The 18254-nt window shown below is 35.4% G+C and overlaps 1 protein-coding gene across 5 annotated transcripts in view; it reads left to right on the top strand.

The window, feature by feature from the left end:
- The window catches only part of PLEKHH2 (pleckstrin homology, MyTH4 and FERM domain containing H2), a 105002-nt gene that overhangs the window by 67798 nt on the left and 18950 nt on the right, over positions 1-18254 (top strand). For all 5 annotated transcript variants that reach the window (XM_087436833.1, XM_087436829.1, XM_087436830.1 and 2 more), the window contains 7 exons: positions 1202-1310; positions 2252-2364; positions 10118-10297; positions 12195-12292; positions 13704-13885; positions 14810-14961; positions 16784-16881. In XM_087436833.1, the coding sequence (XP_087292959.1) occupies positions 1202-1310; positions 2252-2364; positions 10118-10297; positions 12195-12292; positions 13704-13885; positions 14810-14961; positions 16784-16881 (932 nt within the window). The remainder of the gene's footprint in view (positions 1-1201; positions 1311-2251; positions 2365-10117; positions 10298-12194; positions 12293-13703; positions 13886-14809; positions 14962-16783; positions 16882-18254) is intronic.

Raw genomic sequence — 18254 nt, 5'->3', positions numbered from 1 at the left:
ATATATTTTGAATCAGGAAGTGTGATGCCTCCAGCTTTGTTCTTCTTGCTCAAAATTACTTCGGCTGTTTGGGGACTTTTGTGGTTCCCTGTGAATTTTAGGATTTTTTTTTTTCTATTTCTGTAAAAAAACAAAAACAAAAACAAACCATTGAGATTTTGATAGGGATTGCATTGAATCTGTAGATCACCTTGGATTGTGTGGACATTTTAACAATATTAATTCTTCCAATCCATGAACACTAGATGTATTTCCATTTATTTGTGTCTGCTTTAATTTCTTTCGTTAGTGTTTTATTGTTTTTGGTGTACAAGTCTTTCACCTCCTTGGTTAAGTTTATTCCTAAGTATTTTATTCTTTTTTTGCTGTTGTAAATGGGATTGTTTTCTTAATTTCCTTTTCAGATAATTTGTTGTTAGTTTATGCAACTGGCTTTTGTATGTTGATTTTGCATCCTGCAACTTTGCTGAATTTGTTTATTAGTTCTAATAGGGTTTTTATGGAATCCTTAAGGTTTTCTACGTATAAGATCATGTCATCTGCAAACAGTGATAATTTTACTTCTTCCTTTCCAATTTGGAGGCCTTTTATTTCCTTTTCTTGCTCTATTGCTCTGGCTAGGACTTCTAGTACTGTGGTGAATAGAAATGGCGAGAGTGGGCATCCTTGCCTTGTTCCAAATCTTAGAGGACAAGCTTTCAGTTTTTCACCATTGAGTGTGATCTTAGCTGTGGGCTTTTCTTATATGGCCTTTATTGTGTTGAAGTATGTTCCTTCTGGGTATTATTTTCTTCTTTAAATTTCCTGGATTTCTGAAGTACTTTGTATGTGTTATATGTATGTATTGGGAGTCAGATTTTAAATTTGATAGAATTTATCATATTTCTTAAAAGAATATTTACTGGTGTGTTTATTCTAGTCTCTTAATATCATATTAGTTTTCTTAATTTTATTATACTTTTCTAAGAAACATCAATGGAAAATAATAAAGATGTGAACAATGGGAAAAGGTACTATGAACGCGATTAAAGTGAGCCTGCTTCAGAACTGTTTGACTAAGTGGCTTTTCGTTATTATTTAAAAATTAAAGAGTTTTTTTTCAGTGTCAAAGTTTTCTACTGTTTATGCAAGTTGTTTTTTCCTTAAGTCATCAAAAACTATATCTCAGTTAACATCTCTATTAATATGTTCTGATTTTAAGGACACTTGGCTTTATCATCTGACTGTTGCAGCTGGAAGTAACAACATAAACGTTGGATCTGAATTTGAACAACTTGTTTGCAAATTGCTAAATATAGAAGGAGAACCTTGTAAGTTCATAACATATAAGGCTCTGTGGTTTATGAAATGTACCCCAACCCCCTTAGCCTAATGGAGTTTTCACTTTGTGGGTTCCTGTTTCCTGCAGTTTACCTGTCTTTTCGCTGGCTTTGCTTGTCATGGGCCAGGATTCTCATTGTGGTTCTTAGGCTCCAGGGACACCATCATTCCTCAGTATGCCCTGTCCTGTCACACCTCTCTGCCTTTGCTCACATTACTCCCTCTGCCTGGGATGCCCACCTTCCTTCACATTCCCCACCAACCTGATGAAATCCTACCTACCTTAGGAGCTCCTGCAGTCAGCCCACCCCAGCTTAGCATTGGCTCATACAAGGTGCTTAATAAATGTTAAAATTAGGTCCCAATGCACTTTCCTATTTAACCCTTTTATAGCATTTGTTGCTTTGCACTGAAATTTTTTTATGGCTAAGGTTTCCCCATTGAGAGTCTAGAGTCTATGCTCTGCTTTACATAGTAACAGAGATCACGTTTTATTTGCAGTGTTCAGCATAGGAATTTAATAAATGTTGATTTTAGGAGTGACTTCAAGTTCCTCTTTATCTTTCTATCTCTTCCTACTTTGGCTTCTGCTCTATCTTTCTCCAGCTCTTTCTCATGTATAGTCATCTCCCTACCTGGCTTACCAGTTTTTAGCACATTTACGTAACATAATAATGCCCTGGTAGACTTGTTTCAGCCTCGATTATTAGGACCAACCTCTTCTAGATTTAATTTATGCAAAACAGAAACATGAAAATCCCAGTGGCCTGGAAACTGCAGTAAAATAATATTGCCAAAGGTTTTTCATGACCTTTATGACTTAAAGTTGTGAGCCAGGCCTGAATGAACTGTTTTTTAAAGGGATAGTTTAATGGGAGGCCAAAATAAATGATTCTTTCTGTTTTCTGTTCATATTTTATTCTATATTTAGCCTCTCAGATATGGAGACACCCTACTTTGTGTCATAGCAAAGAAGGAATCATTTCCCCTCTGACGACACTACCTTCTGAAGCTCTACAGACAGAAGCTATTAAATTATTTAAGGTAAAATTTTATATGGAGTGTTCTATGTTGTTAAAAAATTTAATTGGAAAAAATAAAAATAAATAATTTAGGTTATAAAGGTTCACCCTTTCCAAGAAAATTCAAAATGTGATGATGATGATGAAGAAAATTTACTGAAATAAAATTAAGTGAATCTAATATGTTTTCTGAGTGAAGATTTGGGATTTACTGAAATAAACTATCTGGGGTTTGGGCAATGTGAAACACTTGATATCAGAAGAATCATTTCCTCTTCAGCCTCTCAAATGGAGAGATTTCTCATATCACACTTACCTCAGTGTTGGGAGAGAGATCTTCTCCAATGCTTCTCTCAAATTCTTATTACTCAACCTCTATTAGAAATCCCTGATCATTTGAAACTTGCTATTCAATGATATCACTCTTTATCCACCCCATTTCTGTCATCAGTCACCTTCTGGTAGCTCCCCAAATTTCATTAAGGTTTTTGGTTCCCAACTCACATTCTTTCTCTCTACCTCAAACCTTGCTGTTATCCTGAATGACTTTATTATCAATTCACTCACCAATGCTATGGTCTTAAGAGTCCTGACCTTCTCAATGCCAGTAAGCTTCACCTCTAGGCTACTTCATCTTCCCATTCTCCATGTCCATACTCTGACTCACCATTCCTTACCTGAAAGCTTAAATTCTAACATCTCTTTCTTTAACCATAATCTCTTAGCCTATGAGCTCTATTATTTTCTTACTTTTCCACTTTTCATCCTAAGACCTTTATTTTGAGCCATTTATATACTTTGAGATCAAAAGGGAGCATGATAACTGCCCCTTGGCTTTTCTTCCTTCTTTAACCAGTCTGGATTACTTCCATTAATATTTGTAGTTCCTTGGGACCCATAATTCCATGCCCTCCTCAGCCAAACCCCAACCTAGATCAATGCTACTGTCTTGTCTGCTTCCACGTTAGTCACACGTGCACTGTTAGAAAGCATCGAACAGCCATGTGGACTGGACTCAATGTAAATCCATGGTCTTCATTCCTGAGAATGTCAACTGCCTCTCCTTTTGCTTGTCTTTGGTCACATCCCCCTCAAACTCCCTGCTCAATAATGCTCTTCACAACAAACTTACCTTCAATTTCATTGAGAAAACTAGAGGGCATCAGACATGATCACCTCAGATCTCTCTTCTCCAGAGCATTCTTTCATCTGTTTTCTCCTCCAATTCCTCCAGTCTCAGAATATAGTGTACCTTGTAAGGATTCAGATCTTGACTCCACACCAGATCCTTGGTACTTCATTTTCCTCTAGTCTCTTAGAGTCTCAATTTTTGTCTTTCTTTTGGCTTCTTCTTGCCTACATTCCCCTCATTTCAAAAAAATTATCTGTTGGGCCTGGCCTGGTGGTGTAGTAGTTAAGTTTGGTGTGCTCCACTTTGGCGGCCCGGGGTCATGGGTTCAGATCCTGGGCATGGACCTACACCACTCACCAACCCATGCTGTGGTGGTGACCCACATACAAAATAGAAGAAGATGGGCACAGATGTTAGGTCAGGGCCAATCTTCCTCAAGCAAAAACAGGAAGATTGGCAACAGTTGTTAGCTCAGGGCCAATCTTCTTCACCAAAAAAACAAATTATCTGTTTATTAGATAATATTAAGGAATTGTTGTTAACTTGGGGGATATGATGATGACATGATGGTTATGGGAAAAAATCTTTATCAATTGGAGATCCATACCAAAATATTCATTGGTAAAATAACATGATGTACATTAAAATACTCCAGAAAAAAAACTCGAAGGGGAGTGTTGAAGGAAACAAGTTTGGCAAAATGCTAATAATTATTGACATTGGGTAATAGGTACATGAGTGATCATTATACTCTTCTTTCTACTTTTATTCATGTTTAAAATTACCATAATGGAACCTTTTTAAAAATCCACCTGTAGAATACACAAATACCCAAAGCAAGAAAGACGCTATATAAATATATTTGAAAATCTGGATGAAGTTATCAACTTTATAACAAAATATATATGTCCAAAATCAATCCCACAGGGGAATGAAAATTTAAACAGGGGAATTTACCAAACTTTGTAAGTGTACATAATTTCAATGCTGTTTAAACTGTCCTGAAGGATAGAAAAGGAAATTTTCCAAATTTCCTTTTCTTTTACTTTTTATTTTGGAAAATTTCAAACATATATAAGAGTAGAGGGAATATTATGAGATCCAAGGTACTCAGCACCTAGCTTCGTATTCATCAACACATGACCAAGTTTGTTTTATTCTCCCTATCCCCACTGCTCCCCAAAATTGGATTATTTTGAAGCAGTTCTTAATCATCGTATCACCAGATTCTTATTGTGAAGTAAGTATTACTTTGACACAAAACCTCAGAAAAGATTGTACAAAACAGAGCATTTCATGCAAAAACTAATAAAATATTAGTAAACAGAATCTAGCATCATAGTACAAAGAATAATAAATCATGACCAAGAGAGATTTGTTCCAGGAAATCAAGAATGCTTAAATATTATGATATCCATTAATATTATTTATTATTAGGTAGACAATCATCTCTATAGATGACAAATTTAGTATTCATAAAATAGTGATAGATATTTCCTTAACATGATAAAATATTTCTGTCTTAGCTGAAAGCAAGTATAATGCTTTATGGGGAAATGCTTGAAACATTTCCACTAAAGTGAGGAACAAGATAAGGACAATCACTCCCCATTATTATTTTTTAAACTTTTTTATTAAAGTATAATTTGTGTAGAGTTTATCCTCATTATTATTTAGCATTCTATTAGAGATACTAACCTTTTGTAATTAACCAATAAAAAAATTAGAGGCACACAGACTGGATTGGAAATGCCAATATTTACAGATGATATAACTGTATACCTAGAAAACCAAAAAAAAAAAAAAAAAAAAAGAAACCCTAAAAATCTACTACAGACAAAGAGAGAATTCAGTTAGTTAGTGAGACACAAAATTAATAAGCAGAAAGCAAAACCTTTTATATGTACAAACAACAACTAGTTAGAAGATAAAAGGAAGGACTTCTACTTTTGGCCATGATAGAGCAACGGGGACTGGATTTACCCTACCAGTGGTTTTCAGACATTGAACAACAGGCAGTGCAGTACACTTATCCTCAGGAAAACAAATGAAGTAAGCCTTATGATTGCTGCAGCTTAAATGTGTGGAGAGAAGTTCAAAGCTGCAGTGCAGGGAGGGGGCACCCAAATGGAGCCTGGAAGTTGTCCTGAATTGCCAAAACAAATTTAAGAGTTTGAGGAGGCCAAGGTGGTTATAATTCACAAGACTGAGAGAAGAGAGCTGAAGAGAGAGCACCAGAGATCTGTAGAGGGTTCCTTTTGAGGTTTCAGCTGAGAGCTGATAAGTATATGTGTGTGAGGAAAGTACCTGAGGCTAGGGAAACAGCTACCAGAAAGGAATAGGCAAAAAAATTCCTGGAGTTTACACAGAGGTGGAAATAATATATGTGCTTATCATCCAGAGCGGAAAGACTTCCTGACACACTGGGCATCAAGTAAAGTACTCAAGATGAAAGCCACACTGATTTTTAATAACCTAATCTCAGAAATGGAGTGCTATCATTTATGCCATATTCTACTGGTTACACAGATCAACTCTAGTACAATATGGAAGGGGATTACCTAAGAGTCTGAATCTCGAGAGGTGGAGATCATTGGGGGCCATCTCGGAGATTAGCTGCCACACTTCATATGTTTAAGAAGTAGAGGAAAGCACAAGCATTTTAAGGAGACTAATGGAAGATCTTTAAAAGACCCAAATTGAACTTTTAGAGATGAAAAATGCAGTGGCTAAAATGAAAATACACTGGTTGAGATTAACAACAGATAAGATAATGCAGTAGGAAAGACTAGTGAACTTGAAGACATAGCAATAAAAATTATCCAAAATGAAACAGAGTGAAAAAAACTGAAAAAAATTTGAATAGAGTACAGTGAGCTGTCAGACAATTTCAAGCAGCCTAATACATATGCAATTGCAGTCTCACAAAAGAAAGGAGGGCAACAGAAAAATATTTAAGGAAATAATGGCTTAAATTTTTCCAAATTTAATGAAAACTATAAACTGAAATCTAAGAAGCTCAATGAATCTCAAACATAAGAAATATGAAGAAAACCACACTAGGGCACATCATATTCAATTACTTTATACAAGTTATAAAGAGAAAATCTTAAAAGCAGCTATGTATGTGTAGGAGGAGAATAACATAACATACAGAGAACATAGGTAAGAATGACAACTAACTTCTCATTGAAAACTATGTAAGTCATAATATAGTGGAGTAACATCTTTAAAGAACTGCAAGAAAAAAATCTGTGAGACTATAATTCTATATCCAGTGAAAATATCTTTCAAAAACAAAGGTGACATAAAGGCTTTTTTGGATATACAAAAACTGAAAGAATTAATCCCCAGCAGAACAATACTATAAGAAATGTTTAAGAATGCCCTTTAGGCAGACAGAAAATGATGCCAGATAGACATCTGGATCTATACAGAGGAATGAAGAGCCCTAGAAGTGGCAAATATATGGGTAAATATATAAGAATTTTTCCTTATTATTTAAATCTCTCCAAAAGATAATTGATGGATTAAAGAAAAAATAATAGGGACTGGCCCGGTGGTGTAGCAGTTAAGTTTGCGTGCTTTGCTTTGGTGGCCTGGGGTTCACAGGTTTGGATCCCAGGCGTGCACCAACGCACCACTTGTCAAGCCATGCTATGGCGGTGTCCCATATAAAGTAGAGGAAGATGGGCACGGATGTTAACCCAGGGCCAGTCTTCTCCAGCAAAAAGAGGAGGATTGGCAACAGATGTTAGCTCAGGGCTAATCTTCCTCACCAAAATAATAATAATAATAATGTTATATTGTGGGGCTTAAAATTATGTGTAAAAGTAAAATGTATGACAACGATAGCACAAAGACTGAGAGAGGAAGTATACTGTGGAAGGTTCTTATACTACATGGAGTGGTATAATATTCCTTAAAGGTAGACTGTGATAAGATTAAACTATATGCTATAAACCGAGAAGCAGCCACTTAATAAAAAAATCAGAGGTATAGCTAATAAGCCAACAAAGGACATAAAACAGAATCATAAAATATACTCAAGTAATTTTTTAAAAGGGATAAAAAGAGGAAAACAGAAAAAGAGCATATGTGACAAATATAAAACAAATAGAAAGATAGATTTATTCCTGACCATACGAATAATCACATTAAACATAAATGGTCTAAATATTCCAATTAAAAGGCAGAGACTGTCAGATTGTATAAAAAAGCAAGATCACGGGCCAGCCCAGTGGCATGATTGTTGAGTTCGCATGCTCTGCCTTGGTGGCCCAGAGTTCACAGGTTCAGATCCCAGGCACAGACCTACACACTGCTCCTCAAGCAATGCTGTGGTGGTATCCCACATACAAAAAATAGAGGAAGATTGGCACAGATGTTAGCTCAGTGCCAATCTTCCTCACCAAAAGAAAAAAAACAACAAGATCCAACTATATACTGTCACAAGCAGTATTTTTTTATGACACTTATTCTAAGGAAGCAAGACTGACATCGTTAAATAGCCTGCTCAAAAGAAATTGATTTACCTCCCAGAACTTTATTTTACTCCCAAATTTCAATGTCAATAATAAGCCCAATATATTTAATACATTAAAACAAATATTTTTATTACACTATAACTACAAATATATTTGATACATTATAACAATAATTTGGGGTTGTACAATCAGCATGAAAATATTTTTAAGAATTCATAAAAAACTATATAAGGATTGAAGTTGCTTCCCATGCCTCTAGGCAGTGCCATCCCAAACTTTCTCAAGTGGGAGTAGCTACTCTTCCAGTCATGGATATAACAAATCTTCGGCTTTATTACAATGAACTGTTAAAGTGAAGAATGATAAGTATTAATATCCTACCTTGAAAAATATCTAGGGAAGATTATGCTATAACCTTTTCCTAGTAACTATTCCAAAATTTAATTTCTTTTGGGGGGAAAAAAGTATTTATTTACCTCCATTTTAAGTTATTTAGGCTGCTATTTCCCAAAATATTTTTCTCAGTAAACTAGTTAAGATGCTAATTGCTATTACTAGGAAAAAACAAAGATTTAGGAAGGGATTGTAGTCAAATAAATTTAGAAAACTCTGGATTAAACAAATGAAACAGTTTTGTTTGTTTATTTGTTTGCTGTTCATGGCAAGATTTCTCAGATCCTTATTACACTAATATGCATAAAAAATCTTCAAGATTTTTCCAAAACTATTTAATGGTGGAAATCTTTTTCCATTGAATATTTCATGTAATGCTTTGGGCAGCAATGCTTTAGGTTAGAGAGTAAATTTATTTGATTATATTCTGTTCTCATGGGCCGGCCCCGTGGCTTAGCGGTGAAGTGCGCGCACTGCACTGCTGGCGGCCCGGGTTTGGATCCCAGGCGCGCACCGAGGCACCGCTTCTCCGGCCATGCTGAGGCCGCGTCCCACATACAGCAACTAGAAGGATGTGCAGCTATGACATACAACTATCTACTGGGGCTTTGGGGGATAAATAAATAAATAAATAAATAAATAAATAAATAAATAAATAAATAAAATTATATTCTGTTTTCAGAAGAGATAAAAGACTACCTACTATATAACAACACAATAATTAAAGCCAGCCATTGGTGTTTATGAACACTTCCCTTTGGTCTTTCTTAATAGGTATTATATTTATTTAGTCAAATTTTAAATCCATTTATTCATTAAACATTTCTTGTGTCATTCTATGCTGTGTGGAGAATACAAAGATAAATAAGACATAGTTCCTGTCCTTGTGAAGTTTATAGTCTGGTAGATGAGAGGTGATTGATGTTCCATATGCCCTTAAAATGAGTGCATATTCTGCCCTTAGGTGGAGTGTTCTAAATGCCAGTTAGGTCAAGTTGGTTGTTAGTGTTGTTCAGGTTTTCTAAATCCACAGTGATTTTCTGTCTGCTTGTTCTCTCAATTATTGAGAGAGGGGAATGGAAATCTTTGACTATAATTGTGGATTTGTCTGTTTCTTCTTGCAGTCCTGTCAGTTTTTGCACCCTGTATTTTGAAGCTTTGTTATTAAGTACATAAACCTTTAGGATTGTTATGTCCTCTAGATGAAGTGACCCCTTTATCATTATAAAATGACCCCTTTATTTTTTTTTTTTTTGGTGAGGAAGATCAGCCCTGAGCTAACATCCATGCTAATCCTCCTCTTTTTGCTGAGGAAGACCGGCTCTGAGCTAACATCTATTGCCAATCCTCCCCTTTTTTTTCCCCAAAGCCCCAGTAGATAGCTGTATGTCATAGTTGCACATCCTTCCAGTTGCTGCATGTGGGACACGGCCTCAGCATGGCCGGAGAAGCGGTGCGTCAGTGTGCACCCAGGATCCGAACCCGGGCTGCCAGTAGCAGAGCGCACGCACCTAACCGCTAAGCCACGAGGCCGGCCCTAAAATGACCCTCTTTATCTCTGGCAGAATTCCTTGCTCTGAAATCTACTTTGTCTGATATTAATGTAGCCACTCTGAATTTCTTTTGATTAGTGTTATCGTAATATATCTTTTTCCATCCTTTTAAACAAAAACTATTGCTAAGAAGAGAATCAATATAATTCATGCAGAATAAATCTAATCATTCCTTACCTTGAGTGTATCAATTTTTTTTGTTTAATTCAGACCTGCCAGCTTTTTATAAATGCAGCAGTTGACTCCCCTGCAATTGATTACCACATATCTCTAGCCCAGAGTGCTTTGCAAATCTGTCTGACACATCCTGAGCTACAGAATGAAATTTGCTGTCAGCTCATTAAACAGACAAGACGGAGACAGCCACAGAATCAACCAGGACCATTGCAGGTATATATTGATACATATACATGCAGTTTAAAATGATGTTGTTTTCCTGATTGTAAGAATGATACATATTCAGTATAGACATTTGAAAAATACAAAAAGTGTGAAAAGGAAAAATAACTATTAATATTTTGATGTACATTCTTTTGGTTTGTTTATATATTTATGTGTCTATATGTAAACGAATGTGTGTATATTTATGCACATGCACAGTTTTTCATATTACAGGAGTTACAGCGTGCATACTACTTTTTTAAACTATAGAACATAATCATTTCCCCTGAATCGTTCAACATTCTTCAAAACGTTAATAGTTGCATCCATATCAATTATGATACATTTAGGTTGCTCCAATTATTTTTCCAGTAATAAACACCACTACAGTAGACATCTTTGAGCATAAATTTTGTGTACAAGTCTAGTGAATTTCTTTGAATTTATTTCTAGAATTTCCCTATATAATTCAACAACATTCAGGTAATTCTTTTAAATTCTTTCCAGGTAAAAAGTACTATTTCACTATTGATTTAGGATGTGGTTCTTTAATTATTAGTGCAGTTGAATGTATTTTTCATGTGGTTTTTAGTCACTTGTGTTTACTCTTCAATGACTGACTATTTTAATTTTTGCTTATTGGCTGCCTGTAAACCATAGGATAAAACAGAAATTTCTTACCCTAGCATATAGAACTCTCAGGGTTGATCCAGGTTTTGTGGGACTTGAAGCTTATGCAATGAATATTTTGTACCCTCTAAGAAAAAGACTACAAAATACACTACTTTTATACATTTTAAAAGAATGTGTGACCATGTAAACACAGTTAATAGTCCCAGGGACTTGAAGGGGGCTTGTGCACAAGAGGGATTCTGAAGCTTAAGCTTCATTTGCGTCAAGCGTCCTTCATAATCTGGCCCTAGGGTCCTCCTCTTTCTCCACTTCATTTTATGCCTCCTGCCTCCAGCATACCATGAATGAATAAACTCTCCCGTTCTTCAAACACGCCCTGCCTTTGCTTTATCCTTCACCTTGCTCCTGGCATTATTCCTACTACTTGTATCCCTCTTCTTTCTTCCCACCCGTAGACTTCACAGTCCAGCCCGAGCAACATCTCTCCTGTAGATTCTTCTCTGACTCCCACACCAGTTAACCATTCCTTCCACTGGTTACACTTGAAAAAAATTATTACGTGGTGTTAGCCATGTTATATTATAAATCACTGTTTAAATATATAACATCTCCTAAACTGTGTGTTCCTCAAGGGCAGGAACAGTGCCTTTTTCCCTCTCTTCTTTTTTATATAAATTTTAAAAATTGTTGAAGTTATACTTGCATAATGAAAAAAATTAAAATAGAAAAGTGAATACAGAGCATAGCAAAGAAAAAAAAAGTTACATATAATCCAATACCTAAAGATACCTCTGTTAATATGTTATGCTTACCCCTTATTTAGGTGTATACGTATTTATGTGTGGATAGATTGGTTTTGTTTTGGGTACATGATTTTTTACTATTTTTCCATCTGCCCTTTCTCAAAGCCATTACTTGTATTTCAATGGGTGAGTAAATGCATAAATGAGCAAAAAAGGAACAATGTCCCTAATCTTTGAGTGTGATGTCAACAAGGACTACTATATCTACATGTCCTGTGGTACCTCAATTGTCGACAATAATATACACACTAGATGGATTATGGATCTGACCCAATGTGGAGCTTTTATGTTTTTATGTATTATAAATGCTCTAAGCAGATAATGTATATGTGGAAGAAGCAAAAACATTTTGGGGTCAAGAAAGACTATCATCATCCTTTTGCTCTCACACCTCTGTCAGTCACAACTGTTCTGATGTGGATCTCTGACTGCCATGTGGTGTCTAACCTATGGTGCTTCTCTTTGCCCAGGGCTGGCAGCTCTTGGCGCTCTGTGTTGGGCTCTTCCTTCCCCATCATCCTTTCCTGTGGCTCCTTAGGCTCCACCTAAAGAGGAATGCAGATTCCAGGTATGCAGAAAACTAGCCAACTGAACCATTTACGTGGCCTCAGAAAGTCTGCAATAAATCATAAGTATTTAGTAACCTGCCAGGTGCATTTGTGGAAGAATGTGTGAAACAAATGTTGGTACAAGAAGCCTTTGGTTATCATTTATGTGGAGCTTGGAAAATATTTCCTTTGTTATGTTAAATCTCTTATGGAAGATTGCAGTAAAAGCTTGAAAACCTGACAAAGAATATTTTTAAGCGAGAAGTCTGTGTACATTTCAAGTATGAATGACTTAGCATTAGTGGGTGTTCATTCAATAAAAGCAATTATTTTGTTTCCTTAGTTTTCCCTTATTACTACTTTTCTCCATGTTGAATTCTTTTATGTAGAAGTCTTCCCTGATGGTCTTCCCTCCTTTTATAGTTGTACTTGAATTACTTCGAAATTTTTACTCCTTTGAAAAAGACATTTAAAATCCAACTGTCAGAATGGCTTTCTAACAGTGAGACCCAGGGCACCCAGCCAAGGGTTATCAGGATCGTTTTGTCCAAGAGGTTCATGTTAAATAGACTCTGGGACTAAAACACACACAATGGAACAAAAAAACAACTTGGAAGCAGTAGGAAAATATCTTCCAGTTCATAATATATTTTGGAGACTCTGTGATCTAGGTTACGTGATTTCAGATTCAGTCACTGAGGAGCCCCCAGACAAAGGGTGACATTTTAGAGTCTGCCTGGAAGGCACTTGAATACAAATATATTTAGATATGTTATCAATCTGCTTTTAGAAACAGAATAAAAATTATATGTAACAAACAAGGGCAAATGAGATCTCTATCCAGCTTTGACATTTATTTACTCCAGTGGTTCTGTTTAGTGCTTAACATTTTTTAAGAGGTGCATGTTTTCATAGAGTAAAGAAGGAAAATATATTTTTATTTTTGAAGCCATTTTCTTATCTTGTTTAGCAGTCAAACACTAACCTCTATGGTCTTCAAAAGAGAACTCTGGTGCATCATGTGTTTCTTAAATTATCCTATATTATTTACACAATTATTTTCTTTATATTTGTTAATATAATGTATAATCGCTATATATTGACTATATAATGACTGGTAATTTTAAATTCATTTTGTGACTATAATAATATGATAAAGATGAAGAACGCTTCGTGGGGAAGTTTGATTCAGTCAGTGGCAAAAGTAAAGAAACTGGAATTTGAGGAAAGTTACAGAGGTTTAATAATATCATTCAAAAAGAAAAATTACTGTAAAAATTAGCATAATACATGGTAATAATGTACACCAAGGAAAGCTTTCTTAATGGTTGCATATATATATTTATACATATATAATATATATTGCTTATATATATTAGGCTGTCTTAATTAAATTTATTCTTAGGCTTTATCTTAAGTTTTGTATTATAGGACAGAATTTGGAAAATATGCCATTTATTGCCAGCGATGTGTAGAAAGAACACAACAAAATGGAGATCGGGAAGCAAGACCCTCAAGAATGGAAATTCTTTCAACCCTTCTTCGAAATCCTTATCATCATTCTTTGCCCTTCAGTATCCCCGTGCACTTCATGAATGGGATATATCAGGTAGGTTAGGCTTTCTACCCTGATGCAAACATGCTTAACCTAGAATCGAAGATATAACTTCCGTAGAAAAGGGAAGTGAGCCTGTCTACCTACCCTTGTCAGCAGCTGGCGGTGATAAATGTGCAAATATGTGAGATCTTCTATAGAACAGCTGAGTTTTGAAGCACTTTTGCTAAAAAAGGATTCACGCTAAAAACAAATCCATTTTGAACCAAATAAGGGAAGAGTTTCACTACCATTACAATTCTGATGTAGAAAAACGAAAATTCTTTAGGTGAGGCCTTCCCCAACCAGTGCACACCTGCTAAGAGGAAATAATTACTAACATTGGGTGTGTACAAGTTTAGTTTCTTTAAAGTCTCCAAATCTCAGGAATTGTCTGGGAAAACTTATCTGGGCCCTCCCAACTTTCAGATCTAGATGGTCGCTTATTAACTGTAGCAAACATGTTCCAAAGCTAACAATTAGTCTTTGTAGCCATAAGCCTTTTATCACGGAATTCAGATACTCAACTGCGTCTTAAAGAAACAAACATTAAATGCATGAAAGTGTTCATTTGTTTAAGTGCATTTCTTGTTTATTTTTTTTCATTTGCTTAAAGATTACATGTTGTACTGTAGTTCTTGGTTTGCTTTTAATGGGTAGGCATACTATCTCTTCGAGATGTTTATAGCTGTCAAATGATTTCTATTTTGTTTCATGTCAGTGGGCTGAAGCCAAGATTTCTAAATTCTTACAGCAAGCTACTGACTAAGATGACATTAATTTTCTCCAGTGGAGCTTCGGGGAAAAAAAAATTAAAGCACCTAGATAAATGTGTTATCATTAATCATGCATCAAGTATACCCTGTTTTCCCCCTGAAATCTAAGTTTGAAATCTGCATACTTTTTTATTAAGAGAACGACTTTGTTATTTCTCCTTAGGTAGTTGGATTTGATGCATCCACCACAGTGGAAGAATTTTTGAATACTTTGAACCAGGATACAGGAATGAGGAAGCCAGCGCAGTCTGGATTTGCATTGTTCACGGACGATCCTTCTGGCAGAGATTTAGAGCATTGTCTTCAAGGAAACATCAAGGTAAAACCAAGTCCTTTTAATGAGGCAGACCAGCAAACAGCAAAGAAGCTACTCTTTGCTATTTGCAACAAGTTTAGTTCAGGAGTTTTAAAAAAATTTAAGCAATCTAATCTTCACACACATACAAAAATTGGAGGACTTTGTTGAAGCCATAGGATTCTTCATATACAATCTGCACACACACATACTCCATGTTAAAGAGAGGAAAAGGATTAATAATAGTAATAATACCCTAAATATTAGGGTAATAAGGGAAAGATGTGGAAGCTCTAGTAAAATGGCTTTCGATTTTATTCATTCACTTGGCAATTTATTGAACTATTTATTGTGTCCCAGGAGCTGGACTGGACCCTGTGAGGAATACAAACAAGGACCAGAAATAGTCCCTCCCACAGTGAACTTATTATTTGCTTAGGGAAAAGCAGCCTTATACACTGATAACCTTAAACTAGAGTTGAAAGTGGTAAATGTTTTCAGAGTGCTGTGAACATTCCACAGAGGGAGAGATTAAGTTAAGTATTGGAAATTAGGGAAGAGCTGAACTGGACTTTGAAGGATGGGTAGAAAATGGACATGTGGAAATAAAGAAGGGATTCCAGACATAAGGAAAGACAGAATATTGGAAGATATTTTAAAAATATTTTCTAGGTCATAGTAAAATAACTTTAATAAAGTTTCCATCTAATGATGGTGACAGCTAGAAATATAAAATTACATAAGGAACCTTAGAGAAACAACCCACTTATTTTGCAAACCAAGGCCCAGAGCAGGCAATGATTTACCCAAATCGAGCAGGTAGAACTGGGGCTGGATCCTTTCCTTGATGTGGTCCTTGATTGCTCTTGGAAATAAGTGCCTTGTTATGGGGTGAAGGTATTTTTTGATTTGGAGATTAAAGAATTGGGGCAGATTAGAGGAAGAACTAGATTTATAAGTAATAGCTCACAAGTTGAGAGCACATGAAACATTAGTAACTCACAAAGCCTAGCTCCACGTGTGGAACAACCTGTTGGGGCTCCACAGAATACTGTTAAAGCACATGGTTCATTAGGAGAGTTGGTTAGTAGATGTAGTTTCCTCCCAAACCCCTTTGCCTAGCTCTTCAGCTGCATAGTGAGAAATCCAGGTAAATGAATTTCTTTTTTTCTCCTCAGCTCCAGGTATATCCTGTTTAGTTCAGCAAATCCAAATGTAAATTTTTGAGACAGACTCCTAGAGGACTGTTGTTAATAATTAATCAAGAAGATAAGCTAGCATTTTTGGTTGACTTGACCTGGGTAAATATCAGGGGCTTTGGTGAATAACTGCTTACCACATATTTTTGAAACTTTTATTTATAATTCTATAAATGACCAATTAAAAAACAAACAAACATTTATTTGGTTCCTGAAGAATTTTTGTTCTTTCCCAATCAAAGAATTTTAAGATTATATTTCAGATGTCTTTGGTATGACTTCAGTTATTCTAATCTTTATAAACTCAGAAGGTAGGAAAGTTGTTTCTTCAGTGACTAAACCATGAAAAAGTTCCAGGAATCTTCTTGTTTCCAGTCTCATGCAGTCCTTCATTAAGATTCCTTTTTTGAGTAAAAAATTCATGGCCACAGTCCAAAGTTAATGTGTGTCCAAAAGGATAAGTGGACCAAAGAGTGATTTATAATTAAATTCTAAACTCAGAGCTGCACAGAGGCTTAAAACAAAAAGCCTCAGTCCATTTGGTTTGATCATATTAATTGAAATTTTTCAGTCTACAGACATACTTGTCTTCAAAAAATGCAGATTTGAAAAACATTATAAATCTTCGTTTTCCACTTCCCTTCTAGATTTGTGACATTATTTCTAAGTGGGAACAGGCTTCCAAAGAACAGCAGCCTGGGAAGTGGGAAGGTACGAGAACTGTTCGCCTAACTTATAAAAACAGGTGTGTAACATAATCACCAAATACCAAAGGAGGAGTATACACTGACATTCAAATCATGCACCTACAATTTAGTTTCCTATTGAATAGTCTTGAAAGTTATATTTATTTGTGTGTTTGTTTTTCTATAAATGGTAACTCTACTTCTGTAGGGAAGAAACTGTCACGTAAAATTTTGTTTCTAATTCTAATCTCTTAATGTCATGAATAATTATATTTTATAAAAATATGCATTTGGACAAAGATTAGAAGAAAGCTATAGGAAAAAATAGCTGCTCTCTTAGGGTAGTCAAAAAAGGGTGAATTTTTCACTTTCAAAGTTTCCTTTATTATTATATTTTTCATGAAGACTAAATACTCAAATAACCTACTGCAGATCTGTAGTAAGAAGAAATATTCATGTTTACCCAAATCTTTTAAAAGTAATATATTCATATTCATTCATTCTCATTCTTTCATATTCTTTCTCTCTCTCTGTATTTATTGAGCTTCAACTATAAGGCCCTTAGCTAGATGCTCTGGATAAGATGATAATAAAAATAGACACAGTCCCTGATCTTTTGGAATTTACAAGCTAATGAGGAAGCCTGTTGTTAATCATATAATAACTCTAATGAATATATAATTGCACATTAAGTTCTCGGAAAGAGAAGAGTGTGGTTCTGTGAGAGCACATAACAAGAAGCCTGGCCTACACTGGAGGCCTTGGGAGGCTTCTCTGAGGAAATGATGCTTATGCCAAGGTCAGAAGGGGGCTGGGAGTGGAAACATTGAAATAGGTAGAAAAGGATGTTCAAAAGCCTGTAGGAGGCTGTGCAGAGTGTTTCGGGAATTGGGAAAAAGCCAGTGGAACTGGAATACATTCCTTCTCAACAGATACAGTTTTGATATACGTTGGCATATGGTCAGAAACCAGATTTCCTTTTTTTCTATTTTTTTTAATATCTCCTTTTCTTCCCTGTATTAGCAGAAAGTGGTATTTAATAAACAGTGTTCATTGACTAGATCACATTAACTGTACAAAAAAAAAAGTATTTTGCTGGTTTTATTTGGATCTTGCATCACATAAAATAAGAAATCTAAAATATCAGACCAAGAGCCTGGTGGAATTATTGGTATAGTATTGACTTCTTTCAGAGGCCTACTTTTGGAAGATATTCATAGACCTAAAATTGAAATGTAAGAAGTGAAGGTACTATATAACCTAAAGAATGTAATAGCCTTGGATCCAGTTCAGGATTTCTTTTTCTGATAATCTATCCCACAGAATATGCACATAAGTGGACATGAGTATTCCAGTATGTCCCAGTATCTTCTTTGCCATATTTTTTATAACAGTGAAAAATAAGTGTTGGGGGGGACTTACATTTTATTAA

Source organism: Ceratotherium simum, chromosome 11 (genome assembly GCF_057802395.1).
Source record: "Ceratotherium simum simum isolate JZ-2026a chromosome 11, ASM5780239v1, whole genome shotgun sequence".
Classification (NCBI taxonomy): Eukaryota; Metazoa; Chordata; class Mammalia; order Perissodactyla; family Rhinocerotidae; genus Ceratotherium; species Ceratotherium simum.
This window is presented reverse-complemented; position numbering and strand designations above follow the sequence as displayed.